Here is a 16,461-nt window from a genome sequence, read left to right on the forward strand (position 1 = left end):
ATGGCCAAATTCATGTATTCACAACTTCAGTTGTTCACCCTTGTACTTGGCCTTTTTGCTGCGGTAACATTGTCTCTTATTAAGGCTAATGATGATAGAAAGGCAAGTTATTGCATAGTCGTCGTTGTTGTTATCGTTATTGTTATTGAGTTGAATGTTGATGATGAAAATGGATTTTATGCGATTTAATTTTATTGTGTAGGTTTGTATTGTATATATGGGTTCGATTTCTGAGGAGTATGGTGTTACATCTGAGTATCACATTGGTATTCTCCAGCAAGTTTTAGAGGGCAGGTGAGAAACTATAACTATGTAACATACATTTGATTTATAGTTAATCGTAAATAATTCGCGACTTATTCACAATTTGGGTTGAAGATTTAATTTTGATCAAAGTTCGGTATTTATGTTTATTTGTTTTAATACAAAAAGGGAGCACGGAGCATTAAATTAAAAAGTTTAAGTAATAGGGAACAATAATTTGAGTTCTCAAACTTTTTTAATAGGGAACAATAATTTGAGTTCTCAAACAGTAATAGGTATCATATATCGTAGACCTGGTAAATGGGTCACTTGGGACGGGTCACTTCGGGTTATTTATCAATCGGATTGGATACGGGTTGGGTCAATTTGGGTTTTGGGTATGGCTCGGGTTAGGTATTAGGCTGACTTTGGATTATTGGGTTAATTTCGAGTCGAGTATGTTGGGGTCATACCAATTTCGGATAGAGCATGTTCGGGTTGTTCCATTTGTGGATATTAAATCAATAATTATATATATTTTTTTTATTATTATAAATTTATAATAGGAATTATCAGTTTAATTTATAAGTTGGCTACGGTTGGAGATGCCAATTTTTTAGTCATATTACACAAAGACATTTTTAGTTCAATAATTAAGGTAATTTTAGTTGATGAGGATTTTTTGGGTATCAGATCTGTTCGGGTCAAACACTTCGAGTCAACTGTAGGTCTGGTCTATTTCAATCTTGTCATTTCGAGTATTAGGTCAACTTTGAGTTAGTTCATTTGGGGTTGTATTGAGTCAAGATTGGGTCAACTCCACTTTCAAGTCGGGTATGGGTGGGATCAGGTTGATTTCGGATTTTGGGTCGATTTTGGGTCACGGTTGGGTCATCGAGTCTGCGTAAGATTGCCAGGTCTACATATATACCTAATGTACTAAAGTAGTTTATTACTTACTCGTATACATGCACATGCGCTATACGTTCTAAGGAAACAATTGATTAAGCCCCGAACTAATGTGGATGGTCAAGTAAAGCCATGAGTGATCTCCACTTGACTTTTGTAAAATGGATTTTAACGATTTAAATTGAATTTATATTATTGAAATTCACTTTTATGGCTTCCTAATCAATTTTGTACTCCGTATGCTATATAAATCAAAGTATTGATTATACGCAGTAATTAATAAAACTATAATAAATCGGTTGATCAAAATTGATAAATACATTTTTTAAAAAAAATAAATCATTTTTGTGCAAGTTGAATAGAAAAAGGCCTTAGTTGTGATTAACTGATTGGATATACTTAAGTTTATCCACTATACTAGGCTGCTAGTTTATACAAGTATATACTAATGAAAAATAGTGTTGTTCTTTCTACTTGGAATTATACGTTCCAAAAAAAGTACGGCAGAAGAATCCTTGCTTAGAAGCTACAAGAGGAGTTTTAACGGTTTCGCAGCGAGGCTAACTGAGAATGAGAGTGAAAAACTCAAAGGTAAATGATTATGTCAGTTTTTCAGACCCAATAGATGGTCATTTTCAAGACCCATAGTGGTCAGTTTTGTTGTGGCCAAAAGGTCAGTTTTGTGATCCTTTGTGATCAGTTTTGGTGAGACCCATTGAGGCTCATTTCTTCAAAAAAAAATTCAGATCCTTTGTGATCACTTTCTTCTCCTTTTCAGCTTCCAAACACATTCTCTTCCAGATGCATTCTCCTCTTATTTTACATTTACATTGGAGCTATAGTTTATTGTTATATTGTTGGAGATTGGTTTGATTGTTGATGTTGGAGTTAAGGCGTACATTGGTGGTTTGGTTGTGTATGCATTGTCAAGCTTTGAATGGATTTCTTCCCTTCTAAGCTTGAGGGGGGGGGGAATATGGTATTGATGATCCCAAGGTTGATGGATTTGGTTTGGTAGTTGTAATATGAAAGTTGGGGGTGCTAGAAATGGAAGGAGGCACATTCTCCGTACTTGAAAATGGTATTCAAGTAGACAACAGTAAGTGTTCAAGACATTTCAGAAGAGTTATTGTGCAAGCTCAGTTGGTCCAGCTTACTTCTTTGAGCTCTTGGTTCTAATTGGAGTTTGGGTGTATGTAGTGTGATTGGTAGATGGTTATAATGGTGTTTTATTTTAGAGGATAGTTGGTGGTATATTGTCTAAGATGGGGCAGCAATGATTGATGGTGATATTTTGGCACAAGGATATGATGTGCATGGATTTCTCTGAAGGTTGGTTAAGTTTCTGCCAAGTTTGACAATGATTGGAGCATCTAAATTCTAAAGTGATGATACAACAATTTTAAGGCCTTCTCTGGTTGCTCTTCTTGAATAAGCTACAACATATACTACAATTACTTTTATAGGTGTGTTGTGTGCACATGGCTGCAATTTGTATAGAAATTGAAAAAAATACAGTATGATGCTGATCTAATGTTCAAACTGGAAATGTTACCCATTTCCAGTTTGAGGGGGAGTGTTGGAGTTTATGATGGTCAAACATATTTTGACTTAGTTTGTTAGTTGCTTCCTTCACTCAAATTAAGTCTGTTAATCATGTAATTAGTTTGGAGAGTATAAATAGGTTGTATATTGTATTAGTTCATGCTTAACACAACATAATAATAAAAACACATATTTTACTCTTTCTTCCTCATCTCTCTTTACTGACCAAAACGCAAGCTCTACTTTAATGGCTTCCCTCTCTCTCTTCGCTTTTCTTCCTCATTAGATTCACAAAATTAACACACATGTTCATCATATACATGTCTTTGTTGCGAGTAATAAGAACCGGAGATTGTATTATTTATGTTTTTTTTTTTTTTGGGTAGGTATGAAAGAAGTGGTGTCTGTGTTTCTTAGCAGAACACTCGAACTTAAAACAACGAGGTCCTGGAATTTCATGGGTTTAAGTGAGAATGTTGTGGTTCCGAGAAACTTGACTAGTGAGAGTGACTTGATACTCGGTTCCATTGATACCGGAATTTGGCCCGAATCACCTAGTTTTAGAGATGATGGTTTCGGACCTCCCCCTAACAAATGGAAAGGTGCTTGTAAGGGCGGAATTAATTTCACTTGCAACAAGTAAGTATTTTTGGCTCGAATCATCGTTGTATAGCATTGTTTATGAGGGTGCACTTCACTTGATTAGTCATGTAAAATATATCACCACATTTTTTTTTTTTTTTTTTTTTTACAATAATGTAAATCGAAACATTATGACCTCAATTCCATCTTGTAGTAAATTGATTGGAGCTAGTAGTGTTTCCTTCGACTCAGCGAGGGATGAAAATGGTCATGGAAGCCACACAGCGTCAACAGCAGCCGGGAGACACGTAGATCATGCCAGTTTTTATGGTTTGGCAGAAGGAATTGCTAGAGGAGCAGTACCCTCTGCTAGGATCGCTGCATACAGAGTGTGTGGAAACAATAGGTGTCAGGATTCAGATATTCTTGGTGGTTTCGACGAAGCAATTGCTGATGGGGTAGACTTGATTACAATTTCCATAGGATCACATCTGATGTAGTTGAGTTTCATTCAGATAGTATCGCGATAGGCTCTTTCTACGCGATGCAGAAAGGTATACTCACCGTCCAAGCTGCTGGAAATGATGGAAACCAGAGTAGTACTGTATCAAGTGTTGCACCCTGGTTATTCAGTGTTGCAGCTAGCTACACTGATCGTCGAATACGTGATAAAGTTGTCCTTGGAAATGGAAAAACACAAGTTGTAAGTACATCATAGTGGATAATCTTTTATGTTTTCATCATGATATATATTATGTTTGATACTTGATCACGTGTGTTTTTTACATGTTTGTCTGAAAATGCAGGGTTATTCTATCAACCTTTGGGGCAGAATGTAGGAAAACAGGGAGGAGCGCCCGCTCCTTGAAGGCTGCACGCCCGCTCCTATATGTGCAGGGGGGCAGAATGTGGCAGTTCAGGTAGGAGCGCCCGCTCCTTCTTAGGTGCACGCCCGCTCCTGCTTTCCTTTGCTTCCAAAGAGTATTTCTTCATGCTTATGCTATTTAGCCCATTTTTCATTGTACCTACAAGCACGAGCACACACATAAAAAGAAACGGGGAAGCCAAAAGATGCAAATTAGCACAAGAGGAGTTAGAAAAAGGGGTTAAAGTAGGGGAAATATTACAAAATTGTGTTTAGATAGCCATGATAAGTGGACAAATAAAACACTTATCACTAACCCGACTCGAAATCAACACGACTTGTTATTGACCTGACCTAAATTCAACCCAAATTGTTCCTGACCTGATTTCAAATCACCTAAAATGCAATTTAGATCACCTTATTATTATTGATCAAAGCATTTTGTCTAGGGAGACCAAGTCGGTCCAGGCCAACAAAAGAAAGGAGCATCATCCTCAAATTTAAGAGTTAAATATAGTATATATTTGTTGTGTGGTCAAAGGAGACAATTATCTTCCTAAATTATAGACTATATTTCCCTAGTATATTGCCATATATATTATAGTCAAAGATAAAAATTAGCTTGATAAAAATGATAATTATCTATTTATAGTTAGTTGAATTCGAATATAACCTGACTTGGAAATGACCCAACCTGATTGTAACCTGCAAATTATTGACTTGAACATAACCCTACTTGAATCCTAAAATGACGTGACTTGTAAATGACCCAACCTGATTATAACCCGCAAGTTATTTATTTGAATCGAACCCGACTTGAACCCGTGAATGACGCAGGATTTGTAAGCAAATTCGGTCACAAATTGGGTTTTGAATGGTTAGCTACTATATAAAAGAACGCTAGGGGAAACGGGATTCAACACCAACCAAAGCCAAGGAATCAATAACAAGGATAAATCATGAGCACACATAGAAGATAGAAAAGGAACTTAACATTGCCTTCTTTCAAAGTCACAACATAAGTACTCCCTAGATTAAGCATTAACACGATAAGGATTAAGTCTCAAGGATAGGAAGTGGGTTTCTAGCTCGAGTTTGTCTCTCGATCGCTCCGAACTAGCATGAAGCTCAAATAATTAGGATTTCTCACCTAATTACCATACTAAAGCAACCTAGTCAATGAAACCAAACATCCAAAATCATGAAAGTAGCATAATCTAATTACACAAGAAAAGACTCACTCCAAAACCCCATCTTTCGATGTGAGAAGAGGGATGAACACATGGGCATATTGTGGCCAACAAAATACACATGCAATTATCAATTCAAGCACAAACAACTATCAATCCAAGGTAGCACATGAATAATTCCAAGTCAATTAGCCATAGCTTGGTTGGGTCTTCACCCAACCCCTAACTAAGAGACTACTCACTAAACATGGTGTAAATTACTCTAACAATTAAATCTAGGGTTTTCATGAATTCAAATAAGCTAGGAAAGAGATGAAACAAGGATGGATTAAACATGCAAGAATAAATAAACAAGATTAAGGAAGAAATTATCAAATCAAAACAAGATTAAGGTTAATTTGCGGATTACATTCGGGTCGGGTCGGGGCATCTCCAGGGCTGTTGATGTTCGGGTTCGGATCTCACATACTCGGGTCAACTCGGGTGTAGGGTTGGTCAGGTCGAGTCAGGTCGGGTTTGGGTCACCATTTTTTCGAGTTCAGATGGTTCGGTTAATAATCGGGTTTGAGTCGATATTTCGCATCGAATCAACTTTTGACAACTCTACCCCTCATCGACTGAGTAATACCGACTATATTGTATGGCCAACCACATGAAAATTTGTGCTTAATTTTTGTTACTTAAACATAACTAATTGATGGTATGACCATTGAATATCTTTCTGAAGAATTTGTACAGCAAGAGTGATTCGAGATTAAATTTAATATTTAGAGTGAAAGAACCAACAAATCAACAATAAACCTTTTTACAAAGGCAGAGCAGCAAAAGTAAGTGAGTGAGTGCGCGAAGAGAGAGAAAATGGCACTAGCAAGCAGAGTAGCGAGGGAGAAGGTAGCAACAGCCCTTCAATGGCGGCTTCCTTCAAATCTTCTTCAAACCTTCAATTTCAGCACCGAATCATCTTCTGCAACTGCAACTGCTACTACCACTACAAGTGAAGCATCGAAGAACACCAAAAGAAGGAAGAATAAGAATCTCTTCGAAGTTGCGCAGTTCTTGCCCAACTGGGGTCTTGGCTATCACATGGCCAAAACCCATTGGACCAATGTTTCGTATGAAATCACCAAGATTAATCTTTACAAGGTTCAATTTCTTTTTCAAGTGTTGTTTTCATTGCGGCAATTCGTCGAATACCTTGCGATCAATTCTCATTTTTTGTTGCTTTTGTATTGATGTTTTGTTGATTCGATTATCGGGGTTTCTGGGTTTTGATTTTGCAGGATGGTAGGCACGGGAAGGCTTGGGGGCTTGCTTATAAAGATGGTTAGTCTCAAATATTTGCCCAAATTGATTGATTATAAGTTGATTACATTCATTGTATTTGAGTGCTTCAAATTTTAGGTTTTAGTTGCAATTGGTGTTACCTGCTATAGTCAAGTGGAGAACTTTGAGTGACCTATTGTTGCATTTAAAATTCTGAGATTGTATAATGTATCACGAATTTGATATTAAACCTGAGGTTGGAGGATTTGACTAGGTTTTAACTAGGGTTTATGTTCTATACCTAAGTTACTATGCTTTTGTTTTGTGTTCTCTGATTTTTATAAACTGTATCAGAGATTGGATCGGGAAACTATTATTAACAATCAGGGATAGTTGTGCGTTTATTTACATTTCTAAACCTTGCCCTTCATATCCATTTGGTTGTTCTTGATTAGTAATCGATAAGCTATTGGGGATTACAAGAATCTATCATTTCACGTTAGCATATGGATTTCTGAACTATGAAGTTTTATGGGCTTTCTTAGTCTGGCTTGGTTTCAATTGATTCTGAACTGGTGGCAATGCTTAGAGAAGCCTTCTATTATTGAGATATTCTTCCTGGAATGTACACCAGTATATAGGAGGTTATGACACCCTCTTAGTGGGCGGTGCAATATCAAACAGGGTTACACAGTGAAGCTTAATGATCTTTTCAGTTAATCTTTTGAGCTCATATCAAACAGGGTTACACAGTGAAGCTTAATGATCTTTTCAGTTAATCTTTTGAGCTTCATCCCCTTAAATTCAAGCCTTCAATTGTATCTTAAGAATTCAATTAGAAGTTGCTTTCTAGTGGTGAGGCATAGTTGACTAGGTGCTTGGTGGAAGCCTGATTTTAAGTACATCTTACTCTCATCAAAAGCTTTTGAATCCTATCAAAGTAAGGGTGTGTAGGGCTAAATGCTTATAATTTCTTCATAAATGGAACTGATAAGTTTCAATCAAAACTAAAATATTATGTTTTTAACAAATTATTGAATAAGAATTTTGATATTGAGCTGGGAACTGTATCTAAATTCCTTAGTGTATCCGTCAGTCAAGCTTAGCTTATTAGCTTATTTCTGTGGAATCGTCTATCTCCATGTACTTTTATAGTTGTACTCTTTTAGTCAAGGATCATGCAACACTTGTATGTCATTGCCAATAGATCTTGATATAGAGTGGAGCACTTCTGTGATTTCTTAAACTCTTATGAAGGTTGCGTTTTATGCTAGTGGTACGAGGTGAAAATTGTCGCTTCTTATTTTCGGTAAGGCATTTGGGCTTTCATGGGAAGTGGGAATTATATTTGTCATTTCCACAAGGGAAATACATAATAATTGCACAAGTGTGTAAGTGTCTTACACTCTTGCATGGAGGAATAGATGCTTATCATTTCGTTTATAAATGGAACCATGGTGTTTATGACCCTGTTTTACCTGTAACAAGCAAGAGTTTGTGGTAAAAACTGAAACAAGCAATATTGTATTGTAAAGTCTGAGTTTCCTCATTTTTTTCCTTTTGTTCCCTGAGATTTATTTTAGTTACCATTTAGCTGGATGGTTTTGATCTATAGGCTTTGAGCTTAAGTTTGGGGTTTCTGTTATCATATGAAAAGTTTCCCCATTAGCATAACATAATATCATGAACAAAAGATCTTAAACTTGATTTCTTGATAATGCAGGTGTTGATATTGACTCTCAATACTAAGCTTACAGATTTTCTGTTATCTGACAAAAAGCTTTCCATTAGCATAACACCAAAAGCATGTAGTAGTTTTTGATTGAAGTTTAGAAATAGTAGCTTAGAAGATATGTGATGGCATTCTTAGCATCTAAAATCTCCCCCTCCCCCCCCCCCCCCCTCTTTTTTTTTCCCCACTTAAGTTTCATGATCAATGTTCCAACACTGCAGTGACACTTCAAATTTTTAGAGTAGTAAAGAACCTTATGTGATTGGGGTGTTCCTTGAATGAATCGTGTGTGACTGTTTGGGCTGTGTGCATACCAGGTTTCTCCTTGTAAATTGATTAAGGACTTTGTGAGTTGGTTTGATTTGTGGTTATTGTGGTTGTTTTTTGCAGGCATTCCAGCTCCTGCTCCAAAGAAAATTAGTGGAGTTCACAAGCGCTGTTGGAAATATATTTCCAATCCTCTTAAAGTAGAGGCCGAGCCAAAGCCTGAAGCTGAGGCAGCTTAACTGAGGCTACATGCATCACTTACATAATTGCCTATCATTTGTGGTTGTTTGTCTCACTTCAGTAGGCCCTTGTATGGCTGTCATTTGTTTGTGAGCTGTGACTGAAGAATTTTATATGATGCTTGCTTCATCACTATCATAGACAGAATTTATGTAGGAATCACATAGAGGTCTTGACGCAAGATGATGTCAAGCATTTTGCCAAGTTCTGTTTTGTGGCATAGATGCCAATATTTTCTTTTCCAGTTAGAAATACCTAAAATAATTATTCATTTCCTTTTATCTGGTTGGCTATTCTTTGTGTCAGCATATTTATCTTCACTAGAAAAGGAGAAGCTCAATGTATAACTAGCAATGAGCCTCTGTGAGACTCTACCATTGACACAACTTTTCAAATTGAAGCCATTTTTGAAATTTACTAAATTTAACTATATGGATATGGAATGAAGTTATTACTGGCCCTTGTGACGAGCTTCAACCAATTGTGGCCAAATTAATAAAGGGAGGATACAGTTGGCTTGTGTGCACTGCAGCTAGATAGCGTCATAACTCTACATCAACAGAATAACAGCAGCCTACGGAAGCTGGACCTCCTTGTATATTGTTCCCCTAAAAGTGCTTCTGTTTGTAATGCAAATTTATAGAAACCTTGGTCCTGTTCCTAGCAAGACAGTGCGCTATCATTCAAGAATAACTATTAGGAGAATTATCAAATTCTTTGGAAAATTACATTACATTTTTCATGTATAAAAAAGCATACAAGAATCTCAATGCCCATTCACTCGGAGAGAACAATGAAAGAGCTCATTTTAACATGATAATGGTCTCTGACACTACTACTACTTGTTTAGCTACTTTTTGAGTCAAAAATTGCGCTACAAGGAAGGAAAAAGAAACATGATTATTTGCAAGTATCTCATGGACTATCCTCCATTGAATCAGAAGCTTTGCTGTTCTTGAACTTGTCAACAGCATCATCAAAGGTCTTTCTCACATGCTCACACATGTTAATCAAATTCTGACAGCCGTCTTTCAACACCTCACCAGCTGGATCACCTGAAAAGTAAATAGAGAGGTGATTAGTTACAAGATAGGTCATGAAGGCAGACAGTAGCAGCAAACAGCACACGCGAAAGGTACTTAACTAATTTGCCTCCAAAGATGGAGCATAAGATAAAAGCAATCTATCTTCAACATCATTCATGAAAATCGAGAGGCTAATAACAGATTTGTACGTTGTCTTATAAGTAAAATGTAAATTATAACCAATAAAGCAAAGGAATCTTGCAGTAATAGAAAAGTTACAAACTTTGACTACAATCCATAGTCAATACCAAGGATAGCCAAAAATAAGGGTTTTGCTTGGTATGGGAGAGTTGAATGTATTGACTTTAAGCTACAAAATTCGAATAAAGGTGGAGGGACAGAACTAAGATTATGACAAGTCCTGAACAAAGCTTTAACTTGCTAACAGCTTGCAAGGGCCTTATGAGGGTTTTTTCTATGATGAGCTACATGTGATGACCATGAGCTACACGTTATATATTGAAGTGAAAGCATATGGATCTCTAAAACCATCTGATAGGCTTTTGCTAGTGAGGTTAGCTGATGGAATGGGGATCATCGAAACTTTAAGGTTGTGAGTGAAGGCTTTAATGGACAACTGAATAAATACACATGGTTTAATAGGTTAAGATTGGGTAGTGTAATAACCAATTAGCCATCTCCAACCAACTGCTATTTAAATGTATGAACTACCCACATCTTAGGATGTTCCGCTACGTCACTAATAAGTATCACTTTATCAGTCATTGGCATGGCACCCTGGGTTTCAAACTTCAACTGTCCCCAATGATAGTGTCATGAAATTTTCCAAAATCACACCCCTTCCTATGAACCGATCTTACGAAAATAATATTCCTCATATTACCAATCTACCATGAATAATAACATTCAGGTTAAATTATTGGAGAATATGAATCACGATTCCATCCAAACTGAGCTTTAGGTTCCTGACAAAATAACTAATCAACTACACTACCCCCTTGAATGCACACACTACACTAAGGATTAGGTGTACTCTTATATATAGAAAGGCAGCAAGTCTTCGCATATTAAATAAAAATCCCAGGATTGAGGAACTTTGACTGTTTTCAACCAAATAACAATTCATCATTTGCTGTCAGAGCAAACAAACAATGTATACAGTCTACATCATTAAAACTAATAGCAAAAGTCAATACATCAAACAATCTAGATCTTCAGAACATTTAAAATAATCAAGAAAAGCATTTCAGGTCTTAATGGAGAAGGCAATTGTATACAGTCTACATCATTAAAACTAATAGCAAAAGTCAACACATCAAACAATCTAGATCTTCAGAAAATTTTAAATAATCAAGAAAAGCATTTCAGGTCTTAATGGAGAAGGCAATTGTGTAAAAAGTCTACACTAAAAAAAAGTATTGAAGTAACCAGGGTGGATGCACTGCCGATATTTCAAGCTAAAAGTGAATTAGCCCTTTGTAACACCCAATGGAAACAAAACTAAGGTTAAAAATAGGAATTCACATTTTGCATGTTATTTCTACAAGTCAATAACAAACATCAAAGAGCAACGCTAAATAACCACAGCATAATGATCACTTCAACTAACACACTCATTTTTTGTTCTTTGTATTCAGGTACAAAAGAAAAAGCAGTGTTAGGATTAGAATTGTAAATAGTTTTTAACAAGCAAACTAAAAAAAATCGTTCAGCAAGTACCTGTTGTTTGCACTCTAACATTTACCCGGGCTTCAGATGGATGAGGAATGCTGTACCCACAAAACGATACTCGTGGACTGCAAAATTACAGCACAACATAATGAATAATAACATGCTGATAATAGCAGACTAAAAAACATTAAAATTGCAGGGCATTTAGCATTGCAAACTTTAGGCTCCTAACACGAAATCACTATAACAGTTCTAAGTATCCAATGGAAAGAAACAAACTGCAATGGTTAACACTTAACATCGCGAGTAACTAAATCTCCACCACTGCCCATGTCACAGTCCAGCCGAATCCATAAGCTAGACACACACTAAAGTAATAAAAGTGAACAACTCCTCAACTCCTCCTCAATAAGCTTGATACTGTTCACAAACCAAAATAGTACCCAACATAGTTTCCAAAAATGAGAAGCTAAAACAACAGCATACACCAATCCCAGAAAACAAATGTTGCAACATTGAAAGTACAGTTATTCAGTCAATTACTTATAGCTGGGAGAAATTTCCCTCCAATAACGGCCTAACCCAACTCGAATTCAGATTAATCGGAGTCTAATAAATTACTCGTAAAAACAAGAACAACAACAAACAGCAAAGGTTTCTAGTGCAAATACAAAGAAATAATTCACAAAGTAATCAATAATAAGAAGAAGAAGAGGAAAAAAAAAGACTAACTCTTTGTTAAGGACTAGTCTGAGGGAATTAGCAAGGGTGTGATCTTCCTCAGTTATTGAGAATGTTGATGCACTTGGATTTTGATATGAACCATGCTCCATTTTTTTTCTGCAAAATTCACTACATAATTTCTCTGTTAATTAACCAATTCATTAATTACCCAAAAACAAAGGCAAAAACTTTAATCATAAATATGAGCAAAGAATTTGAAGAACCCTTACAATTTGAATTAGCTTACCTTTAATTTTTTTTTTGCTGAAATTAGCTGATTTTCCTTGAGCGAGGCTGAAGAATTTGTGTGATACAATATTCAATTAGGGCTCATAAAATAACATTGTAAGTGGGAATAGAGTGTTGTGTGGAGGGCTTTTTTGTAATTTCAATAACAACCCAATAAAAATAAAAGGAAAATATTGTTATGAAAATATTGTGTGGATATCCATTATCCTCTTTGTAAGTTTCCGGATTATTCTAGATCTAGGGTTTATTGTTATCTAAGCAAACCCTAATTATTATATTCTGTGTATATATACCCCTAATATATGGAATAATATAGACAGATCAATTCTCTCTCAATCTCTCATCTTTCCCCCTTATTTCACAACACGTTATTAGCACCAAAGCTCTAAATGATTAATAATTCTTTTGATTCATATACATATACATAATTGCTTTTCGATTTGATTGACAGTTCATCGTATGCAAGAAAGTTATTTGGGTTTAGCAATATATTGTACTTCCTTCTTGATCTTTGTCTCGTCGATTGGGTGTCGTCTCAAGCAAAAATATATGATAAAACAAAATCAACCCTACCCGACTAAGGAGACGAGTTTAATAGCAACTTTACGGGTATCCCTATATTCTTTTCTCCATATTTTATTGAATTTGTCAGATTATTGTCTTTCTTAAAATAAACTAATTAATTATAGGGTATTAGACTAGTCATGTTATTGATTAATTTATATGCTCTGTTTTTGATGAATGAAATATGAAGCTCGTTAGATATGGGATATTGCTATTGATTTGTTTCAGCTAAGTTGTCGTATTTGAATATGTTTAATATTGTTTTGTTTCGGCTAATTTGTCTTATTTGAATATCTATAATTTTGGAGAATGATATTAGCTGATGGTTTCATCATCAATCTCCGTCAAATTATGTGATGATTACATGTTGCTTTCAATTGTATTTGGTTTACCACCATCATAGAGTGTTCAAGTGTATTAGTTATGAACTGTTTTAATAGTTGTAGATTATATTTTTTTGGATTTAGATAAGTTCCAATAAAATACATAAGATGTTAATTAAACCCTTCTTAAAGTTTGAACATTAGATATATGTTATAGGATTTAATGAAGACTCGAATACTTTTATACTATCATAAACCTGAGAGTTTTTCCTTCATCACTTCTTTAGTTCCCTTTGAAGTCGAGTGAGTATCAAGAAAGTGTGATTTTGAGAAAATAATGATTGTTAATCCATGTGATAAACTATGTTACAAAGTATTAGAATTGCATTTGGTTGAATGAATTATTCCATTGGTTTAGGTTGACTACAAGAATAATCTTAGTTTTACCTTATATAAGTTTTGTTGCTTCTAATTGTTTACTTTGTATTTGGTTTTGTATAAAGTATAGCAAACAAATTATGCTATTATTATTGTTTTTATTTCGTGATTATGCCTACTCATTGGCTCATTGCTATCAAACTTAATTAGCTTTATCACATGATTTTGTTATGTTTATGTGATATGTTTATTATTAATAATCTAAGATTATCTATTATTCATCATCATGATAATCTACTATAAATATATTTATCTAAACTAGATCCTAAGTCTTTATTTATAATATTTTTCTCATGGTATATGTTTATATCTTATACTACGTATTGTAGGTGACATGTGTTTTTACATAGGTTTAAATGTTTAATGCTAAAGAAATTTAAATTAATTTTGATTTATTATGGAGTATTGTTACGATATAATTTCCTAATTATATCTCAAAATTAGAGGATATACTTCATCATATTAGGAGATATTGATAAATATTGTGTACGTAATCCCAAGTGATAATTAGATGAAATATATGTAAACTAGGAGTAGATTGATTATGCACACGTAATCCTTGGCTTGAATCAAGGACACGGTTATGGAGTATTGTTATCACTTGTATATTTAAACAGTGAAGTGGAATAAAAGAAAAAAGGCAGAGAAAATATTGTGGAAAATTTCTTAACTGGTATACATAATATTTAGTTATATAATATGCCTAAGCTAACTGCTCAAGAAGTCTTAATTTGATCAAATTATGTGATTATGATGAGTATGGATTAAACATCATGGATTATTTTTATAGTAATGTATTGAGGTCTTTAACGATGATTGTAATATTTATTAAGCCCATAAATATAAGAGGTTTCGTTTTTTTTAAGATGAATGTTATTGGGCATGAGAAACATGATAAGTGTTCTATAAGTATAATTTTATATAAGCATGTTTTTGCTAAAAGGAACACGTTACTTGATACATGACATTGCCAAAGGATTTTAAAGGTTGTTGGATTGATTCATTCCATACCCCCATATGCAAGGATCAGGGGGAGATTGTAAGTAATTCTTGCATATAAATAATAAAATATATTGATGGTCAGTTTGGAATATACTTATACTCAAATATTAACTATTTACTTAATAGAAGTGGCCACATGCATATTATTTAAATATTTTTAAATGATACCATCTTGAAGATGGATACAAAAGATTGATCATATACTAATTATAAATGCTCCAATTAAATTATTGTCCCAGAAGGACAATATCGGTTACTAATGAACCTAAAACACGTCTGAAGCGTTGCAGTCTAATAGAGTTAAAATATAAGAACTTTTGGAAAAGAAATGGAGCATCTATTGGACAAATTTGAGGAAATGATAAATCTCATTACATTTTTAGAATAAAATCACTTTTAGTAAAATTCATATGTTCCATGATTATGTAAAAGACTCAAGAATAGTATGAAATGTCCAACAAGATTAACATGTATCAAGATTATAGTCAAAACTCCAGCAGAGTATATATAAGTAATTATTAGATAAAATATTAATTAGTCAATTGTCTTGCCAATTGTATAAAGAAACACATGTTGGTGTTCTAACATCACATCACATTCATGGCCATGCACATAGTAAGTTTAATAAAGTGATCACTACTGTTGAAAACTGACCAGAGTTCAAATTTAGAGAAGTGATTGGATGTGATAATTAAATTAGGCCATCCGGGTTTAATAATAATTACCCGTCATGGAAACCTGAAGTTTCATTTGATAATGTGCTGACGTTTTCTCAATGTTAAATATATAAAATGAATTGAATGGCAAGACATAACATTGAGATTGAGTTATATTTGGATTGTGAGTTATAATAATTTGTATTGATGGAAATTTCAAGATTTAATATGTTTTGATTTTTTATATAAAGGACTATTGGCTGACCAGAAGTTCACCAAAATAACTTATATATTATTGTTGACTATCAAGTGATCAGAAGCTCACCAAATACACTATTTAAGTCTTAAAGATCCAGAAGATCATCACCTACTAGAATTATGAGCAAGTGATTTATGCTTGTATAACAATTCTTTTGATTAGGGCTATTATATGTTAGCACATATGAAATAGGAGAAGAAATAAAAACGTACAACTGCACAACCCATGTCTCCCCATTGACATTGTTTTCAGAAGATATTATGAAAAGGGTAATATATAATAAATACACATGCAATGTAAAATTAATGAAGAAATGGTTCTTCATTGAAGTTGTTCTCCAGAAGAGATGAAACTTGTTTAATACAAATCTTCTGTGAAATTAATATTGATTGTGATCCTCCTAATGAAGTGAATTTTATTAATGCAAATTTGTCTACTAAGTTGGTATATAATAAAACGCCCCTATAAATGAGATATTTTACCAACTTAGGGAAAGAAGAAGAATTAGCAAAAGTTGGAAAAATTAATCAAAAAAAAAATATGATCCCTATAATAGTAGTTTGAAAATTTATATGCCAACTTTTGTATATATATTATCAAGATATGTTGCACATTTATGATTTGATTTGTATTCAGTTATGACTCATGTTGCATAGCGTTGAAGATACATTTGGGTCATATTAATTATATGTAT

General features: G+C 34.3%; 3 protein-coding genes across 4 annotated transcripts; 2 read left to right on the forward strand and 1 right to left on the reverse strand.

Annotated features, from left to right (window-relative positions):
* Positions 1-3,997, forward strand: LOC110683303 (subtilisin-like protease SBT4.12). The gene is given in 6 exon segments (XM_021859651.1): positions 1-102; positions 203-294; positions 1,652-1,743; positions 3,084-3,336; positions 3,494-3,773; positions 3,776-3,997. Coding segments are annotated over 6 exon segments (1,041 nt in total).
* A 2,104-nt stretch (positions 3,998-6,101) lies between these two features.
* On the forward strand, positions 6,102-9,258 carry LOC110683374. Its single transcript, XM_021859728.1, has 3 exons — positions 6,102-6,477; positions 6,615-6,657; positions 8,720-9,258. The coding sequence occupies exons 1-3, from the start codon at positions 6,193-6,195 to the stop codon at positions 8,833-8,835; spliced, it is 444 nt and encodes a 147-aa protein (XP_021715420.1). The 5' UTR covers positions 6,102-6,192; the 3' UTR covers positions 8,836-9,258.
* A 260-nt stretch (positions 9,259-9,518) lies between these two features.
* LOC110683375 (DNA-directed RNA polymerases I and III subunit RPAC2-like) lies at positions 9,519-12,616 on the reverse strand. Of its 2 annotated transcripts, none has more exons than XM_021859729.1 (4): positions 12,524-12,616; positions 12,286-12,405; positions 11,602-11,678; positions 9,519-9,891 (listed from the first exon to the last, which is right to left on the reverse strand). In XM_021859729.1, the coding sequence occupies exons 2-4, from the start codon at positions 12,384-12,386 to the stop codon at positions 9,752-9,754; spliced, it is 318 nt and encodes a 105-aa protein (XP_021715421.1). In that variant the 5' UTR covers positions 12,387-12,405; positions 12,524-12,616; the 3' UTR covers positions 9,519-9,751. The 2 variants fall into 2 exon arrangements, with proteins under 2 accessions (XP_021715421.1, XP_021715422.1); XM_021859730.1 differs by having other exon boundaries at positions 12,286-12,393; positions 12,524-12,611.
* Between the last annotated feature and the right edge of the window lie 3,845 nt (positions 12,617-16,461).

This window comes from Chenopodium quinoa, unplaced genomic scaffold, assembly GCF_001683475.1.
Source record: "Chenopodium quinoa cultivar QQ74 unplaced genomic scaffold, ASM168347v1, whole genome shotgun sequence".
Taxonomy (NCBI): Eukaryota; Viridiplantae; Streptophyta; class Magnoliopsida; order Caryophyllales; family Amaranthaceae; genus Chenopodium; species Chenopodium quinoa.

Coding starts and splice junctions, on each gene's coding strand:
- LOC110683374 (XM_021859728.1), top strand. CDS start 6,193: ATGGCACTAGCAAGCAGAGTAGCGAGGGAGAAGGTAGCAACAGCCCTT. Junction 6,478..6,614: donor CCAAGATTAATCTTTACAAG/GTTCAATTTCTT, acceptor TTGATTTTGCAG/GATGGTAGGCACGGGAAGGC. Junction 6,658..8,719: donor GGGGCTTGCTTATAAAGATG/GTTAGTCTCAAA, acceptor TGTTTTTTGCAG/GCATTCCAGCTCCTGCTCCA.
- LOC110683375 (XM_021859729.1), bottom strand. CDS start 12,386: ATGGAGCATGGTTCATATCAAAATCCAAGTGCATCAACATTCTCAATA. Junction 11,679..12,285: donor AGACTAGTCCTTAACAAAGA/GTTAGTCTTTTT, acceptor GTAATTTTGCAG/TCCACGAGTATCGTTTTGTG. Junction 9,892..11,601: donor TGTTAGAGTGCAAACAACAG/GTACTTGCTGAA, acceptor TTTACTTTTCAG/GTGATCCAGCTGGTGAGGTG.